At 40.6% G+C, this 21,575-nt stretch overlaps 1 protein-coding gene across 1 annotated transcript in view; it reads right to left on the minus strand.

The window, feature by feature from the left end:
• Positions 1-3,629: 3,629 nt before the first annotated feature.
• TOPAZ1 (testis and ovary specific TOPAZ 1) overlaps positions 3,630-21,575 on the minus strand; it is a 36,492-nt gene continuing 18,546 nt past the window's right edge. The window contains exons 10-20 of the mRNA XM_028750806.2: positions 21,258-21,409; positions 19,888-19,980; positions 18,145-18,251; positions 15,780-15,846; positions 14,259-14,433; positions 11,598-11,698; positions 9,510-9,675; positions 8,391-8,555; positions 5,895-6,098; positions 4,856-5,039; positions 3,630-4,320 (exon numbers count right to left, since the gene is read on the minus strand). Coding sequence (XP_028606639.2) covers positions 4,122-4,320; positions 4,856-5,039; positions 5,895-6,098; positions 8,391-8,555; positions 9,510-9,675; positions 11,598-11,698; positions 14,259-14,433; positions 15,780-15,846; positions 18,145-18,251; positions 19,888-19,980; positions 21,258-21,409 — 1,613 coding nt within the window. The 3' untranslated portion in view covers positions 3,630-4,121. The remainder of the gene's footprint in view (positions 4,321-4,855; positions 5,040-5,894; positions 6,099-8,390; positions 8,556-9,509; positions 9,676-11,597; positions 11,699-14,258; positions 14,434-15,779; positions 15,847-18,144; positions 18,252-19,887; positions 19,981-21,257; positions 21,410-21,575) is intronic.

Consider the following 21,575-nt stretch of genomic DNA (forward strand, 5'->3'; position numbering starts at 1 on the left):
ACTGCAAGAAGATCAAACCTATGTATTCTGAAGGAAATCAGCCCTGAGTGCTCACTGGAAGGACAGATCCTGAAGCTGAGGCTCCAATACTTTGGCCACCTCATGAGAAGAGAAGACTCCCTGGAAAAGACCCTGATATTGGGAAATATGGAGGGCACAAGGAGAAGGGGATGACAGAGGACGAGATGGTTGGGCAGTGTTCTCGAAGCTACCAGCATGAGTTTGACCAAACTGCGGGAGGCAGTGGAAGACAGGAGTACCCGGCGTGCTCTGGTCCATGGGGTCACGAACAGTCAGACTAAACAATACATCAGGAACAAGATCTACATTGGGATGGGCTGTTTCTGTGGATTCCGCAGCCCGAGGCAGTTGCCTCACCTTGCCTCCTATGTGGGCCGGCCCTGGCTAGCTTACTTCATGGCTCTTCCAGCTGCATTTGTGGCGCCACGGGTTAGATGCTGGAAATGTGCCCATCGCCCTCCTTGCTACCTGGCTTGGTAGATCTGCACGGATTGCAGTGGCAGAGGCAGCCGATTGAGCTCACCGTGTGGTCCTGTTCCATGTCTGCTCAGAAGTGATGCCCTACTGAGCACAAGCTCCTTGAAAAGTGGGTGCTGGGCCACCCAGTCTCTTCCAAATCGGTTCATCAACTCCGCCCTGGCTCTTACGTAAGGGGCCTTTTTTAAAAAAATCATTTTTTCAATACAAACAGCAACCGCAAAAGACACATACAACAAAAACCATAACACTAATAACACAATTTTACAATTCAGATTTGAATACTGATATACCTAGGACTACACCTTTCTAACAATATTTTCCCACCTCTCCTCCTCCTATTTCCCACCACTGTCCGCCTTATCGCTTAAATATTCCTTCCAGATGTCTTCATATATATCCACTTAATTTGTGTTGACATGCAATTCGTTCATATGTAGCTGGTCTGTCCATATTATCAATCTATGACTCAATGGAATCTTTTTGCGGCTCTTCCAATTCATCAAAACAAGTTTTTTTGCTTCTAATACGGCATGGTACATCCAATTTTTTTTACCCCTAGTAATCTCCCACGTTTCCGGAATATAAATGTAGAATTAAATTCAATTCCCCTAAATAATTTCTTTTTATTACTCTTGCTATAAATATCCTCGCCTCGCACCAAAATGATCTTATCATCGGGCAGTTAATCATCATATGTACTAAGTTCACATTTTTACTCCCACATCTCCAGCGGTTGTCTGCACTTGTTATTTTCTTCTGGTTTAGTTTTGCTGGAGTCCAGTAGACTCTGAATATTATTTTCTGTTGGATAAGTCTTAGTCTTCGATCCATAGATGCTGTTTCTGTTGATTTTATACTTGACCCCCATATATCATTTGTTATCTGTACCCCTAATTCTTCACTCCATTTTTGTCTATTATATTCTAAATTATATTTCTTCCTGTTGAGTAGGGTTTTATATAGTGCAAGTGTAGAGTTGTTTGTTGCAGAAATTAAATCTTGTAGCAGCATGGGCGTTTTCGATGCTGCTATAGCATCAGGGCCAGACTGCCTTTCCAACATGTTTCAATTGGATGTATTGCCATTGTGTTTCACTGGTTAATCCATACTTTACTTGCAAAGTCTTATATTCCACAAATTTGTAATTTTCATCAGTTAATTGATTCAATGTCAAAATACCTTTTTTCATCCAATTTTGCCAAATTATTACTTGACTTCCAATTTTTAATTTTGGGTTGGCCCATATTGTTAATTTCTCATACTGATAGGGGTCATCCTTATTATTTTTTATATTCATCCAAATTTTTATAGGTGCTTTAATAGTCTCCAGGATAATAGGATATTTTATAAAATCGGAACAGAGTTTAATCCACCATGTAAGGGGCCTTTTGAGACACTCATAAGCGTGCATATTAAGAATCTGCGCACTGCAAAAGCTCCCAAAGTGACACGGGAAGTTTTTCCAAGCAAGAAAACTAGAACAAAAGCAGCAAGGAACTTCCATGGGTTACGACCACTTCATTAGGTGCATGAAATGGCACCCTAGAGGCATGTCAGTGGCATTGGACCAGCTGCTTACAGGCTCCGGAATACAAGACTGGGATCAGGGAATGGGAGTAGAGGTGGGGGCACAAATATTTCCTTCTTGGATAAAAGACTGGCAGGTGCATGGGAGCAGGTGAGCCATAGCACAGGTCAGGATAGATGCACTCACACAGCAGCCAGAACTGACTTCTGGGGTGAAGCAAGTGTGTCTTGTAGCACAAGTGGGAAAAGATGGTAGTCTTTTGCTGTGAGAGGGCACTGCCCCTTTCGCCTGCAGTAAGAAGCCTCCATGGTTTCTGCTACTGCAATTATAAATGTTGCTCTTGGTTAGAATCCTTGAAGACCCCCTGAACCTATTTTCATTTCCAAAGCAGCAGTTGTTCTGAGCATGCTCAATATACAGCAATCCAGATGGGACTAGAGAACTCTCTACAACTAAACTTCTAAACTATATTACAAGTGGTGACCATTTTGCTCGTATCCAATTGACGCAAAACCGTTGAGGTGTGGGTCCTTTTGCCGAGTGTAACTTACCTTAAGCACTTAACTTTCTCACTATTAAATCTATTTATTGGCCTCATGCATGTGATTGATAGGAAATGAAACCCAGCCAGAGTGTTGAATGGATCCTTGGGTTGTAAAAAAGAAAAAGCACTGAACGCAAACTATAAACAAGGACTAGCAAATAGAGCAACTTATTTTAACACAATTCCTCTTTCCTCATTTGAGTTTATTCATATCTCAATGGAAATTTGATACTCTGGCAAGTGTTCTATATTTTTGTTGTATGAATATTGTTTCTGCCTACTGTGGAGTTAACTAGTTTGCAAATAAGTCTACCTAAAGATGGCAAAGAGATGAAGACTGTAATACTAGAGAACTCAGCAAATCCTTTGTTCCCTTACTGGCGTTTTTCAAATAAAGTGCATTAATACAATAGAATATTAAATATTCAAAATCCTCCAACGGAGATTCTCTGTAATCCTTACAACTGTCATGTGAGGTAAATTAGCTGCATTATCAGTGTGCTGCAGATGGAAAAGGACTGAGAATGATTTGTGCAGGCCTGCCTGCTGTTAGTACGTTTGCCAGGCACTTTGAGGATAAAATACATCATGCTAAGTTGAATACTACTTTAACAGAGCCAAGTCTTAACTGATGTTGTGGGATCACTTTCAATTGATGCCTGAGGATGTGGACACGATACTTTCAGTGATTTGGCCCACTACATACTCTCTTGACTCTTGCCGCATCATGACTTGAGCTAGAGGCAGACTGTGGGGTGAGCCTAGGAAGCAGCTAGTGCATCACAAGGGGATGATGCCAGATTCCTTGAAAGAGGCAGCTGTGGCTGCTCCTAAAACCCCTCCCCACACCCCCTGGACCTTGAGGTACTACACAACTAGTGCCTTGAGGTACTACACAACTAGAGTTCAGATTTGAATTGGGGAATTCCCAGCTCACACTCAAGTTTCCTTTTTCAAGTGATAAAAGGAATAAGGCTTAAATAGTCTCAAAACTTTGACATCCTCATGCATGATGGGTAGGAGGGAAATGGTCTGCTCTCTGGTGTTACCACACTTCTTGTATTAGGAAAAAGACCCAGTACTTTGCAGGATTCCACAGCTTATTGTCAAGGGCTTGCAGCAGGTAGATTAGTTTATTCCGGAAGATCTCCGTGTAATTTGCAAATTGGCAAACAAACAGAAACAACTTTTCCCACCTAAATTAGATGGCTGAAATGAAGAAAGCTAACCAAGAGAATACTTGTGTAAAAGGACTGTAGCAGATCAGTTCTGCTACAAATTCCTAAAATCCAAATGTGGTCAGTTTAATTCTATGTCTTTAGCAACTGGTTGGTAGATCTTGAATTTGTAGTAAAAAAAACAAGTATCTGCTAAGTCAGGAGCCTGTTAAACGCAACAGTTATTTGGGTTACTGAAGTTAAAACATAAAAAACAAGCTAGAAAACTGAATTATATAAAATTAACAATGGGAAGTTTGAACACAACAGAAACCATTTATTGATTCATTATTTTGAACAGTGATTACTATAACTGAAGTCTTATCAATGACTAAAAAAGCCAGACTTTTCCTGCCCACTTCATATTCTCTTTCAACCACTCAAGTGCACAAATGTTTTCCAAACCACACACTTGCTCCGTGCCACTATTTACTGTGAAGTGCTTTATGAAAAGCTTTGGAGTAGATATGTTAGTAGCTTGAATCAACCTCTCCACTGCACATTGATAGTTATCATCCTTGCCTTCACATCTGAAAAAGAGTTTTCACAATCAAGAAAAGTTAGAACCAGCAACCAGTCATTCTAAGATGATTAGCAGTGTGATATGAGCTACCATCCTGCCTTTCCTCCCCAAATGTGCTTCAATCCTCTCCTGTTAAGTCTTTCAACTGGGAACAAACGATAACTACTGTAATGTGTCAGCAGAAATGAAGCAATTACGTGGAAGAACCAGCTCCTTTCCACAACAAGCTTTCTTCCTAACTAATGTGTGACTGATCACAAAAAAATGAGGAAATGGTACAAAATTAGAAGACAACACCAACAGTAGTGGGAGGAGGGGGAGGAGAAAATTCAAAAAGACAAAATAATAAAACCAGGTTTCTATTACTGGCAACATGTTACAAAAAGGACTTTGAAGAAATTAGGTATTTATTGTATTTTATAAGTTACTGATTTAAACTGATTATCATAAGATTCTTTTCCTTGACACAAATCAAAAGACATAAGCAAGAAAGCTGAGGGGAGGATACAGAATCATGCACTTGGAAAAGCAAATGAACTCACCTTTTCAGTACTATTTGAAGTATTTGATTGGAAGCACCAGGACTCTGAATACTACTAGCATTAGAAACCAAGAAAATTTCAATTGCTAACAGCATCTCAATCTCAGTCATGTAAGAGGGAATCAGAAGAAGTTTACGGTGAAGATTTCCTTCCAGTGGTGGGTAGCAACCCAATGCTAAAGCATCTAAAAAGTGACAGTAAATTATGTAAAAGAAGGTGTCAAAGTTGTACTAAACAGCACACATCTCTAGGTTTGTGTGGGGGTACTTGGATCATCTACTGCTTTATTGAAAAACAGTTTCTTCCAAGATTATTTGAGCTTCTGGACTACTTTTAACTGTTTCCAATTTCCATCCTACTATAATTGCTGTTTCGGACAGTCTCAAAAACTGAAGGCGAGGAGAGGTGGCAAACCTCCACTACTTGTTCAGAAAGTCCAAAGCTGCTCTTATTCCTAAAAGCTAGAAAACTCTAAACTTCAGTTTTAAAGTTCTGCAATTGAATTTTGCTACAATCTGGGACCAGACCAGCTTTTGTTTTCCCACCTCACTTTTTCCAGACAAGGTTAGCAACCTACTACTTTTTTTCAAAAAGAGAAGTTGTCACTGAATGTTCCTTTTGCTGCAGATTCATTCTAAAGCACAAATCGAGGAAATCTAGAAAATGCTGGGTTTGTTTGGAATGGCAACACATATCAGACAGGTCTTCTGAATAATTATAGCACAGGTCAATATCTTAAAGCAAGTCATAAAAAAAGTCAAACAAAGCAGAGTACTTCTTTAGCTATATTGTACCTTCAGGAGCTCCCAAGAGATCTCCCCAAAATAATTTTGGGCAGAATTCTTCAATATCTAGTTGTTAATGTGTAATTGTGGGTTAGACTGCAGCCTGAACTTTTCTAACAATGCAACCTGAATCATATCTATTCAGAAGTGAGTGCTACTAAATTCAATGTAGCTTATTCCTAGATAAGTGCATTTAAGATTGCAGCATAACTGAAGTTCTTCAACTAGTAATGTAGTAGACATTGAGAGCTTACGTTTATAATGTGCTCTGGCTTTAAGCCACCAACAGCCTCTTCCAAGTGCTGTGATTAATGCTCTAAGTAAATCAAATTCAACGGGAATGTTCTTTGCAAGCATGAAATCTACTACAGTAGATGATATTTGAAGCTTCTGGCTTTCCAAAGAAGCACCTAGCAGTTTATTAAATAAACTCCTGTACTGGGATACATCCAAACTATCTGCAAAAGAAAAACATTACAAGTGATTAATTTTATTCAATTATTAAGTAGAACATTGGTTTCAGCAATATAATAGTGGAAAACTACAGCAAAGATTTCCCTCTCTGTTTTAAGATTTTTTAAAAAAGAAGATCCTAGTTTCTCTCATTTTCATAAACAAATCAACTCTGCTTAGAATGCACACGTGCGCACGCACGCACGCACGCACGCGCACACACACACACCCCGGCCACCTGAGGCATCATTTCTTCTTGTATTGGAATAACTGTACTGCAGAATGGTTTTCTGCTAAATGAAATATTTCAGAAGTGTGTACACTAAGCAATAATTATTATTTTCATATCATAAATGCTACACAGAAATAGATCTTGATGAGAAGCAAAAAAAGTTACAAATATATTGTGATCTGCAAAACAAACAGCTTAAATCCTGCATCCTGAGATATATAGGTGATTGTTTTATTAACCTCTCTAAAAAGTTTGGGCGAGCAAACAGTAAACATCTGTGCAGGCTTCCCAGTCTGTTTTTGAGCCCAATTAAAAGCTCTAGTTTTACCTGTTAAAGCCCTTATTTGCTTTTAGCCAGGCCCCCTGAAGGACCACCTGCTCTAATTTGTACCTGCCCAAGAATTCATTTTCATCAGAAACCCTTGTCCAGGTTCTCCTGCTTAGCAAAGGGTCTTATTTGTGGTGGAGTGGCCTCCCTAGAGAAGACTGAGTGGTGCCCACACTATGATCCCTTTTGGTTTTGCTAAGTCTTTGAATCTTAATCATACAATTATTTTAGTACTTTTAGAACTCAGAACCAAGTTGCTCCCCCTGGCTGGTATTATGTTGTTTTAAATTGTTTTCAGTTGCTGTGTTGGGTTGGCTTCCACTGCCTTGATTGTCTTATAATTGGTTTTCGTGCTTACAATTTAAATGTTATATTTTGTATTTGAATGGTGTAGAAACCACCCATATATGGGCAGTATATAAATGTTAATATACAAATATTTATCCCATTATTGCCCCTCACAACCCAGAAGTATAGGTTAAGACTTAAAAATAGTTCTGAGACCATCCAGCAAGCTTCATGGCTGACCTGGATCAAACCTAAGGTCTATGTGGTACAGCGCCCCCTTTCCCAGTGATTGGCAAGATAGTCATGGGAAGGAGAAGAGGGCAATTGCCTTCTTCTGTGTGGTTTTCCAGCAACTGACATTCAAGGAATTTTAACTCTAATCTCCACACTGCCAGTCCACAAAGGGTTCCAACACTGCTATATGCCAAGAGATAATCCATCTCAGTAAATCTGTTCTCATTCCAATCTCATCCAAAATTGCCCCACCAGCTCTTGGCATCATTTTCAGGAGTACACATTTCCAGCTTGTTGCTCCTCTGATCATCTCTGCCCATTGTGTTTACCTCATTCATTTCCTGACACCCAAGGCATCCCTTTACACTTCCTTTGCCTCTACCCTGCAAGCATCAAGGTATTGCAGCTTTAAAGTTTTATTGGCGGATTAAGAATATATTGTAAAGGACAGGCAGGTCAGATCCCCAGCAAAGGCTACTTTCATGACTTAGGGTAGGAGGACCTGTTTCTGGAGGAGCCTTCTTGAAGGCTAACCAATAAGCTTTAGCCTCTCCCCCTTCTGATTTCAAAGGAGAACCAGCCCAATGCAGACTGCCTGCACTCTAAGAAGGCAGGGAACAAATACTTGAGATTAAAATATATACAGTTGTACCTCTGCTTACGTATTCCTCTGGAAATGTAAACTTCGGGTTGCGAACGCGGCAAACCCGCAAGTGTATACTTCTGGGTTTTGCTGCATGCACAGAAGCGCTCAATCGTGCTGTACGCATGTGCAGAAGAGCGCCTCCAGTTACAGACCTTTCAGGATACGGCTGCATCTCCGGAAACTATCCTGTCCATAACCAAAGGTACCACTGTATATGAATGGCAGTGATGATGCAACATGGTATCTAGCTAGATACATGCTATTGACAGGTGTATCCTGCTTTGTAGATTCCTGAAAGGTCTTACCAAAACAAAAACAAAAACACCTTGTGCGTTTCTTAATTCTATAGACCTCAAAGCAGAAGAGACAGGATAAGAAACAGAAAGAAGTGGTTGTTTTAAACTGAACAGTTGCTCTCCTTTCAGGAAGAGAATGGAAGGAAAACCTTTCTTATGAAATGAGCCATCTCTATCAAGAACTTGCAGCATAAAATACCAATTTATCTTAGTATCTGATTAAAAGCCAATAGATGCTTACTAGCCATTGAGAATGGAATTATAAACACTTACTACAAGAATTCCTGAAGCCTGGTAGATTTTGCAAGACTTCAAATGCTTCTCCATAACGGCTCTTTGCAATGCACTCAGATGCTATTATATATAGCAGGTTATGTCTCTTGAGGACATCCATTCGATCACAAGGCCATGTTAGAGTACTTATTATCCATTCCGACTCTAGAGAGATTAATACTGGTATTTTAAAAGCGATTAAAATGAGGCCATGAATGCTAACAAACGAAATAATATAGGGCCTTGTGAAAGATCCCAGATGACTGCCCACCTTGCATTCAGCTATTTAACAAAGAACTGCTCTCCATGCAGAGCCTGAGGGAAATAATTTTGATGTCCAGTTATGAACTACTGTACTGACCATTGTGAATCTCATGAGAATGTATGGAGGCTGCCAAGTCTTGAGTATTATCTTGGCAGCTTATGTGGAAAACTATCAGTTTGGACAAGCTTGAGTTCCTGACTGAGACAGAAACCAGGTGTCCCCAAGGTATTTGCACAGGATGGGGGGGGGAGAGAGAGAGAGAGAGAGAGAGAGGAGTTTAAAATGTGTGATTGGAGGATATACTGTCATATATCATATATCCCCCTTCCAGAAGCCACAGGTCTATGGGGTCCACTTCCTGGTTGGCTACTGCTTGGAACAGCTACCAAAATAGTGTCACTTGAAGCACAGCAGCAGGTCAGAGCAGCCGAAGCTGGGGTTAAACACAGTCAAGAGCACCAAGGGACCATCTGCACAGCACTGGGCCGCACTGTTATGGAACAGGCCATTAATCTCACAAAACGTTACATAACTAATGAGAGAAAAGTTGCTCTCCTTAAAAATGCAAGGGAGGTAAGGATTTGACATTTCTGCATTTAGCAAGACATGAAATATGAAGGAGACCAAATTTTAGATGACGGACAGTTCCCCTTGCTTCCTTTATTCTGCACTATTGTCAACGTACTTTAATTATTCACCAAGCCTATGTCAGCAAATTCTCAGAAATATGAGTAAATGTCAGCTTGAGACTTCAACCACATATTTTGGCTCTCTCTATTTCCGCTGTAACGTTAAGGCAGAACCTACACGTGCCATTTTAAGCCTTGCTTATTTCTGTTAATAAAGAAGCGTACCTCTCAATACCCATAATGCTCCATTTAGGCTCCTGCACTTGAGAAATATTTCCGCAGCAATGTTAACAATGTGGCACCGTGATGCCAACCTCTCCTGACCAAGAAGTCCTTTCAAAAATGTGAAATGTATCTTTAAGGCATGAAGCGTATCCAGAACCTTCTTGGCCTATGATACAAAGGGGGAAAGCAGTGTAGAGAATTACCACAGTATCAGTTCTTTGTTTCACAATACTTGTTCATGCATGACGCTGTATACTCCTAAGCACAAGGGTGGTGGTTGTTCTTTTTTGTTCTTAGCTAACAACACTGATAAGTGTGAAAAAAATGAGCATGGAAAGGAGCAGTAGTTTTTACCTGTGATAAGCTCCTTTCTGCTGTGATAGGATGACATCCTCATTTGGGTTGCTCCTCCCACTTGCTCCTTTTCGGACCAGTCAGGTCAAAGGACTGAAGATTGGCTGCTGCCTCCCAAAAGGGAGCCTTGTAGCCTAATTGGTTTAGCCCTAGTCTAGTGGGAGGAGCAATCTGAACAAGGACGTTATCCTCCACCACGGGAAAATATTGGTTCAGCCAAAGCACAATACACAAGCATCTTGAGCTGCACTCCCTTCACGCAAGGAATTGTCTTCTGCTTATAAATTTAATTCAAGATTAAAAGGCACCAATATTTTTATACCTGTATGGTTTGCAATTTCAGCTTAGGGGTCCAAAAAGGCAAATTGCTTTGTTGGCATGTGTTCAATGATTTCCGAAACCACTTTAAACTTATAAAAATGAGTATGTAGTATACTAAGCATTACCCTGGCTCCTAAGCCTTTACATGAATAATTTGGCTGGAAATTTCTGAGATTTTTTACACACACACACGCCTCAAGAGGAGAGCAAGCATCAGGCAAATGAGACTCTTTAAAAGCAAATCGCCAAGTCCATTTGTCACAGCGGGAAAACCTTGCCACATATATAACCAATTAACCAAGTTTAGCAAATGAAACAATTTTTAAATTTGGCATGTCCTCCACATAACCCTTAATAACTATGATGTACAGGTAAGGAAATAAACACTGCCTCCCCTAAACCCATACTACAGTTCCCAAGAATGTGTATGCCTCTGAAAACTAACTTAGAACTACCGGTATATATAAAACCCCCAAGCATTCACAGACGCTACTTGAAACTGCTGATCAATTTATAATTAAATCCATCCCCATTTAGAAAACACTTACTTAAAGGCACTGTTTCTGCCAAAGTACTTATTATGCTATCTTGCTTATACAGTATATATTGTGCATGATCAGGCAAAGTTTTAAAAAATCTTTAAAATCCCACTGACTTAAGTAGGAGAAGTAAGCGCTTTCCCACTGAAAAGAGTGAGACTTAAATTTAAATACAGCAATGCAATAACTACAATTATTATTTGAAGCATTACAACTTGTTTTGGTCTTCTTCTAAATTGCCTACAAAAGTTTGCCAAGGTCATCCATCTAATTGAATTTTAGAGATTCAAAGTTGGCAGAAGCAAATTAGAATAATCATAGCAATGTGGGAATCATTATTGTTAGCAATTAATATGAGTAAAGGAACAGTAACACACCCCCCCCACTGCCGAGGTGTGCAATAATTTCTAGATTAGGTAAAGGGACCTCTACCATTGGGTCCAGTTGTGGACGACTCTGGCGTTGCAGTGCTCATCTCGCTTTATTGGCTGAGGGAGCTGGCATACAGCTTCCAGGTCATGTGGCCAGCATGACTAAGCCGCTTCTGGCGAATCAGAGCAGTGCACGGAAATGCCGTTTACCTTCCTGCCGGAGCGGTACCTATTTATCTACTTGCACTTTGATGTGCTTTCTAACTGCTAGGTTGGCAGGAGCAGGGACCAAGCAACGGGAGCTCACCCCGTCGTGGGGATTCGAACCGCCGACCTTCTGATCGGCAAGTCCTAGGCTCTGTGGTTTAGACCACAGCGCCACCCACACCCTCAATTTCTAGATTAAGTATCTCCAAAACCATGCTCCCATTGTCATATGTTACCTGCATGCTCATGTAATATGTGATAAAACACATAGGTATGCCTTGTAAGAAGCAAAGTACCTTTGGCCACTGCTGCAGTTTGTAATATGAAAACATAGCACCGATACCAATCCTTCCCAGTAAAGTTGTATCTGTCTCATTGTGACAAGGATCAGCCTTAACTAGAAAAGAAAAGAAACATGTTGCTTTAGATTTCTTGAAATTATGTTTTTAAATGGAGGAACTAGTTAAATGATTACCCATTCCCAAATGTGCCAATGTGACATTCATTTTGGGTAATAAATAATCTGAATTATTTCCTATATAAACAGCTTTTTTAAAGACATACAATAAACGTAGCAGATTAGCAGGCTTCCATCTTCAACGTGCTTACTAGGTGGCATGTCTCATTGGACACAGTGGGACTACTGAGTTATTATGCTGTAACTCTGTTTTGAAGGGTGGCAAATAAGGTGGGAGAAAATGGCACCATCACACCACATATGGCCCATTTAAGGGACAGGAAACCAACACCACCAGTATGGAGCCAGTTGGTTCAGATACCACGTTAAAAGCTAAATCAAGAGTAGGGAACCTCAGACCTTGGGGCCAAATGCAGCCCTTCAGAACCTTCCCCAAGCCACACCCTTTGCACCCCAAGTATTTTTTTTACACCCTTTGCATCCTGAGTATTTGCATTCCTGGCTGGAATGTCTCCTGGAACTCTGATGGCTCTTATCTATCTGGATGGAGGATAGAGGGGGTATTTATGTGTGAATTTATAAACTAGCTTACTGCCCCCCCCTACATTTGTTGCTCCACCCACGTTTGCCTCTGGCTCTACTCAACACTGGCATGTGGCCCTCTGAAGGTGGCCCAGAAGGAAATGTGGCCCTTTGGCTGAAAAAGTTTCCCCATTCTTTTTTTAGATCATAAAAGGCCCTGGGCTTGTTTCAATTAAGTCTACAGAGTTTAAGCAAAGTAATCAAAGTTTGGGCACGGCAATAAAGCGTGGCTAATTCAAAGTCAAAAGCAGGAGGTTTTTATTTCCTCTTCTTGCATGTGAAAGAGTACACAAGCCCAATGATTTCCATGGGTAGTACCTGGAATGCGATATTATTATTTAGCTCTATGTCCAAATTGGCCTAGTGAGTGGCAATGTCTACTACTGTACGCCAGGATACCAGCCCTTCTTATCTTTTTACATTTGCAGTGCTGAGTGCTTTGTATTGTGGCAGCAATAACATAAGAAGGTGCAGATTGTACCAGCTGCTCCCTGAATCCCATTAAATGTCCCTTGATGGCACAGTGCAGACTCTTGATGGCTTTGTGTGTTCCCCTGCCTGGAAATGCCTTATCAGGTAACTTGTGGTTTGGCACCTTCTTGGCATGTCAGGGACACCCTTGTCTTCCCTGGGTTTCCATTTGCTCTCATGGGAACTCTGGAAGTGAGGACTTGCTTAAAAGGAACCGCCACATGCCTGACCAGGCCTTCCTCATTGAACTTCCTCATCCACCCTCCTATGGTTTAGTGCAGGGGTCAACAAACTTTTTCAGCAGGGGGCCAGTCCACTGCCCCTTAGACCTTGTGGGGGGCCAGACTATATTTTTTTTTTGGGGGGGGGGGGATGAACGAATTCCTATGCCCCACAAATAACCCAGAGATGCATTTTAAATAAAGGGACACATTCTACTCATGTAAAAACACACAGATTCCCAGACCGTCTGCTGGCCGGATTTAGAAGGCATTTGGGCCAGATCCGGCCCCTGGATCTTAGTTTGCCTACCCATGGTTTAGTGCACGGTTTCCCAAAACTGGGTCTCTAGCAGTTTTTGGATTACAACTTCCATCAGCCCTATCTAGCAGGACCAGTGGTCAGGGATGATCTGGACTGTTGTCCAAAAACAGCTGGAAATCCTGGTGTAGTGCATTTCACTGAGGCTCCATACTGGCTGGTTTGTTCTCAATTGTACCAAGTCAAGTGTTTGGTAGGCTTTTGCCTTTCCTTCAGTAGAAAGCCTACTTTGATAGGAGTTTGTTTTATTTCAACATAACTCTGGCAGAAATTGCACTGGGCAGAATCTCCAATGCAGGGTGGAGCCTCATATGGGGTCTTGGGGGCAATGTTTCAGGTCTCTGCCATAGCTCAGAGGCTCAGGCCTGACATTGCTCACCACAGCTTGCCAGTGGGATCCTAAATGCATGGCCTGTGCTATAGCGGGTTCTTGATGCTGGTTAACTCCCAAGTGCCTCAGTGGTTGTGCTAGGATGGGTTAGCAAACACCAGGGAGGTCTTTTTGAATCAAGAACCAATCCTGCCCCACTGCTATGTTTACATCCACTTACCTGCTGCAAATAATGAAGTTGTGGCCTGCTTTTAAACATACATGTGTTTTGGTCTGTGCTCTGTTCCCTTGTCCACAGCCTACTGAACATACCACAAAATCAGAATATAAGGGTAATGGGTTGACTCCTCACACTGCAGATGAGGCGCACATATCAGTGTTAGATGAACTTCTGTGGGTGCACTATTTAAAGATCTCTCCATGCCTGTGAACTTCCTCTAAAATCTCATTGGGTTGGTTTGCCTGTGAAATATTTGTGATGGTGCTACACTTGGAAGAGGACTTGGGGGTGATAGTACTTGCTGAAATGATATTTTGGTGAAATACCCCTAACTTTTCTTAAAGTTCCCTTTGCATGTGACTCCAGAATAATGGGCAATATTGTACAAATTTTACCTGCAACTGCAAATTCACAAAAAGGAACGCCTGGTCTCTCTTCTGTCACTGAATCGGTCAAGATGTTAGCAATACACAATGAGTACTTTTCAAGGTCACCAAAATTTTCACATCCACTTCTCACATTAACGTATAAAGTTCCCAGTTTGGCCCAGTCACCTTTTTCTTTGCAATGCTGTTCAAAAAGTAATAAAATGTAAATAGAATTATTCATAATTTAATATGATCACAAACATAGTAAACTTAATAAGCATTTGAATTTTTTGTTTTAAAATTAGAAGTGTTATCTCACTTTAGTAACTTGGGATTTGTTTGTAACTTTGTCACTGGGAAACTAGTAAATTTTATAAGATCTTTCACAACCAAAGCATTCAAAATAGTTATTTTACAAAGAACTGAAAGATAAGTCTTCCAATTATTCTTCAAACAATACATATTGATCAGATATTATTCTTGCAAAATGCAATCTAATTTTCAAATAGGGAAATATATAGTATTATCTAAAATGAACTGCCTTAAGCAGCTGACAGATACTTTACATTTTGTTTAACAGTAGCTTCATAGGGACAAACGAAGATGCTGAATACAAAGATGTTTGGGTTTCTATTTAGCTTTTTAAACAGATACAAAACACAGCAATGGAGGTTGCAATCTACCTCAGGCTAGGCTGTGCTACCTGTTCCCCTTCAGTGGGTTTTCCAATGAAAACCTTGGATGCAGCTGCACCCACAACTTTTCTCTCCAGCTAAAAGCTGCCAAAAAGTCAAGTTTTCATCATGTGCAAGCCTAATATCATTCACATTTAGTACTTCCAAAAGCAGCTACCATCAGGACTGATTTCTTCAGGGAAGGATCTTCTTGGACAGGACTTATTAAGATCAACAGATGACTTTCTGTTCCAATTAAAAAGATGAACAAGATGCGGTGCCATGAAGTCACCAGACACATTTGGCTGGCACACTGTATAAGCATTTGAGTCAAGCTTTCTGAGAAGCAACTATGGTAGGAAAGAAGGAAAGAAGGAAAGAAGGAAAGAAGGAAAGAAGGAAAGAAGGAAGGAAGGAAGGAAGGAAGGAAGGAAGGAAGGAAGGAAGGAAGGATACCCAAGATTATGAAAGATGATAGTGTAGCAGTCAGGTGAATTGCAACTGCTAGCTAGGAGTGATGATGAAGCAATTAATCTTCAAGCTTTTCACATTGAATACTTAACAAATACATCAATGTGATTTCTGAGACTGAAGATTGGGGGACATTTAAGCAGGCTTTAGCAGTCCAGGTCCCTAAATCTCTCACCGCCCCATTTATTTCTCCTTTTGGAAGGGAAAGTTATTTCCCTCCATATTTTTATGAATACTTAACCACCAAGAGCAAATATGACATTCAAGCATTTAGCAACCCAATCGCCGTGTGATATACAGAAGCAAGGTCTACTGATTCCAAGGTATCTTTCTTCCATTTGATTTGATTAGTACTGAGATGTCCTCCCAAGCTTGCTTTTAAAACAATGAGTATATACTGTACCTGAAATTCTGCAATTGCTGAATCCAAGCCACAAAGGCTAGCCTTATGGAAATGTCTTGCCTGAAATCTTAGGAACAAGAGTTATCTGCTTTTGAAAAAGCTTAAATTTGGAGTTAACAGAAAAAGCAAGAAGTGACTTTCTAAATAATTATATTTTGCTGCACTCCCCCCCCCATAAAAAGCATACACTCTGCAATCAAAATATGATCCAGGTTTTTTTTATCTGCTGCATGGCATGGGTAGCATACAACAAAAGTGTGTACCTGGATACTTCATAGTGTTATATGTTTGTGTGGTTCAGTGTGGATATCTTTGTGTTCCTTCCAGGCCTATGATGCTGTATATGTGAGGTTAGAATGTGTGAGAGGAAACCTGTGTGAGGCGAAATCAAACCAGTTCTTAAGTTAATTGCCTTAGCTAGCCAGTTAATTACTGCCATTCACATGTCCAAAGAGGTTGCCCCGTTCCCATAGACACAAATATATGGGTCGTTTCCCACCTCATCTGGCTGTATGCTACATCGCCCTAGGGCAGATAACAATAGGCAAAGGGGGTAAGGCTGTGTGCGAGAGTGTTTGGGCCCCTGCTGGACCCAGAGCTATGTCAGTACGTTCAGTACGTTTCCGAGCACAATTCAAAGTGTTGGTGCTGACCTTTAAAGCCCTAAACGGCCTCGGTCCAGTATACCTGAAGGAGCATCTCCACCCCCATCATTCTGCCCGGACGCTGAGGTCCAGCGCCGAGGGCCTTCTGGCGGTTCCCTCATTGCGAGAAGCAAAGCTACAGGGAACCAGGCAGAGGGCCTTCTCGGTAGTGGCGCCCACCCTGTGGAACGCCCTTCCAGCAGATGTCAAAGTGATAAATAACTACCTGACATTCAAGAGACATCTTAAGGCAGCCCTGTTCAGGGAAGTTTTTAACATGTGATATTTTATTGTATTTTTGGTTTTTATGGAAGCCGCCCAGAGTGGCTGGGGAGGCCCAGCCAGATGGGCGGGGTATAAATAATAAATTATTATTATTATTATTATTATTATGTCCTGGGGATCTCCCTCAGAACCTAACGGGGAGGCAAGATCTGTTGGAATGTTAATACTGTGTGAGCCTTTCCATCCTATGCTCAGCTTGTATAAAACCATATATTCTAAAGATGCCAGGGTCTCCACTGACCTTCATTCTAAGGAAACTGAACCCTGGGCAAGCACTGGTACTGCTGGAAGTCTCTTGCCACTTGGAGACTGGGGTTTACACAACAATAATATTGCAAAAGGTTTGAGGGCACAGCCTTCATAATACTTTAAATATTGGCAGATGAAGCAGCTCATAAAAGATGCTGACAATGCTTACTATAATGAGGGTTTAACAGTGACATTACCCAAACAGCATCTCCCTCCTGCTTCCCCATTCTCCTACCTGTTGTGGCCTCGGATTTGGTCCCTACAGTCTAAATAATTACCTCTTTCTACTCCTAAATTCACCCAACAACTCTGCATACTTACTGGGGATTGTGGTAAGCATAACCAAGTGTAGCTCATTAATTACTTAGTTGGGTTTTGCTCCAATTCCTCCTTCCTCTGTCCACAAGCTCCAACAGAAAGTTCAAGTCCCAGTTCAGATGCAATGACCATGGTTTGTTTATTAGATGGAAGATTAGCATTATGCACTGTAATGAAGGACTTCCAGGGTTTCTTAAACCGAAGCTTCTCTCTTGCATCCAAACTGGGAAACTGGTTTAACTAGGATCTGATCCTGGTTTCATATCCTAGCGTGTACTCTGAGTGTCATACTACAGTTCCCAGGTTTGGATATAAAGAGGAAGTATGGTTTAATAAACTGAGACCTAATTGTGGAGCATGAGCGAAAGGAGGAAGCACATAAGCAAATTCTCATTTTGGGTTTGATAAACCATACTTTATTAGACCAAGATTGTTATGGCTGCACCAGACATAAAAATTCAGAAATGGGAGATCTTTATCACATTGTATGTACTCATTTGAAAGTGATATTGCCAAACTTCATTCATTTTTGTTCATCCTAAGAAAACTCCATGGACATATAGAAGGAGAAGCTTTGAGAAAAAAGTGAGTGTTTCCAAGGCATGCTCTGGTTCATGGGGTCATGGAGAGTTGAACACGACTAAGACGACTAAACAGCAACAAAACAAAGCATAAGAGCCCTCAATGGCAGCTTCCAAAATAATAAATAAATAAAATCAATAATATAACCCAATATTTAATATTGTCATCTTGTTGAGATCGAAAAATAGTTTATAAAATGTGTAGGCTGGCATTTTATGGCACAAGTAGTTGAGAATATATATTTTATATTTTAGGTTTAATATAGATTGCATAAGAGATGAACATACCTGGACAAAAAAATAGCTTGTTCCTGACTGGAAACTTGTAGTTGGTTTAGAAATGAGGTGATGCAGCCAATGTGCTCGTCTTTAAAAACCATTCCACCATCACAAAGCTATGACAGGAATAAACCCAAAAGCACCAAAAACCTGAATATCACTGAAGACTTCCTAAGCAATTATATGTTTACAATGTTCTGTACAAGTGATTAACAATGGACAGTTAAGTAATGCATCTATGTATAAAGCAGTGGGCAACTGGCTTTCAAAATCCCGCTGCAAGTGATCAGTTTTGTTATCTGGCATGAGTCATCTTTCCTTCCCCAAGCAGAGAAAGAAAAGGGGTTGGGTTCAGGCTTCACCAATTGTCAGAATTTCCCGCCAACAAAATATTAGCCCTACTGTATGCGACCCTCAACAGCAAAGAGGTTGCCAATCTCTAGTATAAAGCCTTATATAACCTATGCTCTGGGGATAAGGGAAAATTGGTGGAAGAATTCTATAGCTAAATGGATTTTGGAGGCAACAGCATTCCCAACCTCCAGCCAAATTCTGTTTAATTCACAGTTGCACTGACTCATAGGTAATGCAAATTATACTATTCCTATGGTAAAGCCAGGGCTTATCATAGCATGAAGCAGTCACTTCAGTCAACAGATTTTAGTTTGGATGCCAATTTTGCGCCTCCTGCTAGTAGACCTCTGTGTTATGTAAGAAGGGTGTAAATTTTGATTTTTTTCCTTGAGGTATAAAATGTCTAAGGTTAGTCCTACTACTGACCGGGTTGAGTCTTCTAAATACTATGATGTTATAGCCTTTGCAGAGGCCTATAGAAGAAGCTAGTACATGACAGCAGCTTATGATCATGTAAAGGGATGACCCAGAATTCTATAAAGCCGCCCAAATTCTCCAAATCTTATACCGATTTACAGTACAAAATTCAGCTGCAATCCTCCATGCTCCCATTATATATATATTTTAAAATTCTTTCTCCCTGGTATTCAAGAAAGCATCTTTCAAAACATTCCTTAATATTACAGGAACAGAAACACCTCCATGGCATTCATAACTTTAGTCAGTTTTAATCATCTGAACAAACTGCCCAATGAACTTAGTTATATAAACAGTAACGTAACAAATAAATGGGAATTATATATGCCACCTTGAGTTCATTGGAGAAAAAAGGTGGAATATAAATGCAGTAAACAAACAATAGTTTATCTGCAAGGCTGATACTATTTCTTGGCTTAAGTTTTTAATTCTATGTGTATTGACTGTGGATGGTAGAATGTATTTTCAATAAATATGCTCTACATCCATATACAGTCACACCTCAGGTTGTGAACGCTGTGGGTTGCGCGTTTCCGGGTTACGGACACCACCAAACCTGGAAGTACCGGAATGGGTTACTTCTGGGTTTCGGTGCTCGTGCATGTGCAGAAGTGCAAAATGACGTCATGTACAGAAGTGCCGCATTGCATCACGCGTGTGTGCAGATGTGGCGCTGCAGGTTGCGAACGTGCCTCCCACACGGATCACGTTCACAACCCAAGGTATGACTGTAACTTTCTTTTGGAGTCAGTTTTTAAAAGGGGTTGACCTTTGAACCCACAACCTTCAGCATGAGAAAGCATAAAATCAAATAAAAATGAACATAATTTATGTGATTGATAAGATGTGTAGAAGAAGCAGATAAATTTATGCAGAAGGCAGAATGACATTTAGGATAGAATCAAATAATCAAAGTCATACCTTACAAGAAATGTCAATTAACTCAGGCACTAAGACTCTTAGTTTCATGGACGCCACTTGTTCAAAGACATTGAGGAGAATGTCTACAGTTGGCTAAACAAAAATGCCTTAGCATTAGAGCTAAATACATTAGCTGTAATTAACAGAACTTCAAGGAACAATTTCAATCTGAAATAAAACACCTGGCTCTCGTATAGATGGCTTCCAAGAGTTAATCATTACTCCATGGCATGTGGTTGCTACTTCTAAGTGACTGGGATACTGCACCTGTGCAGTATCACCTGTCCTGGTGAACCTCAAGCACTGGACAGGCAACGTGGTGGTGGTGTGGGAAGTTAATTCTCTGTGGTGACTGCCATGAGTGTGGCAATTGGGTGGATCATCTTCTTCATCTTTTTACTGAATTAAAGCTAGTCTGTAAGGTATGATTGGCTGACATGCCATTACACAAGGGAGTGGTGCCTGCCGACCTGAAGGAAGCAGTGATGCAACAACTCCTAAAGAAATCCCATATGCAGATTTTCTGGCAACTACTGGCTGAACACTAATACTCCCACTTTGAGGCAGGTAACCAAGAGGATTGTGGCACTTCAGTTACATACATTCTTGGACAAGATGCATTATCTGGACCAGGGGTTGTCAACCTGCTCTCTACTGCCCACTAGTGGTTGTTTCAGGATTCTAGGTGGGCGATAGCTGAATCCTCCTTCCATCAAGCACTGGTGAGAGGTAAGGAAATTTTACCATCAAGAAAGATGCATTAGTGGGTGGTAGGTATAAAAAGGTTGACTGCCCCTGATCTAGACCTATTTCAGTCTGGGTTCTGGCTTGCTTTGAGACTGATTTAGGCTGCATCCACACTGCAGTTCATTCCGTTTTCCTGGTGTTTCTCTGTTATTTTGCACGCTATACTTGAGCTTTCACAGAACGTGAAAGCCACTTCGGGAAAACTAATGGAATGGACCACATTGCAAGTTTAGTTTTCAGCCCGCTCAACCCAGAAAATCAAAGGAGTTTTGCACAGCAATTTTCCTGCCTTTTGGTAGGTTCACACCGCAGTCACTCACGTGATGAGTCAGGTACTGCACTTCCCTGGCCATTTAAAGGCTGCCTCCCCTCCCTGCCCCACTTTAACATTTTTGGCTCTTGAGGATTTTTTAAAAATTATCTTATGATTTCCAAATTAATAGCTCAGAATCAAAACCCAAGAAAACAAAATCGAGAGCTTATTAAGATAAACACATGACAAGTCATTATATCATGAGTAAGAAGGCCTTTTAAGCTGCAGTTGTATACCCATTTACTCAATGGGACTTACTTCTAGGTACACATATATAGGCTTCACTAATAAAAAATACCAAGTTACTTACCAGTATTTTAATCATTATGCTGGTGTGGAATACAAGAAATAATTCTTTCAGCAAACAGCACTGGAGCAAAGATGTTAGCAGGTTATTTAGTATTTGTGAATCCAAGTGCTTTTCAGGAACACCATTTCTGCAGTAATCTGTAAATACCTGGGCTAAAAAAATGGGAAATTTAAGTGTGAAATTGTTTTATGTAGCATACTACTGAACCATTAATTAACACATTTTTAAAAGGCAAAAATGAGTAAAAATGAAGCACTGAAAATCTAATTTACTGGGCAAGTGCATTTGTAATGTTGAGAGCAGTACCTATGAACATAT

The sequence above is a fragment of the Podarcis muralis genome, chromosome 12 (assembly GCF_964188315.1).
Source record: "Podarcis muralis chromosome 12, rPodMur119.hap1.1, whole genome shotgun sequence".
NCBI lineage: Eukaryota > Metazoa > Chordata > Lepidosauria > Squamata > Lacertidae > Podarcis > Podarcis muralis.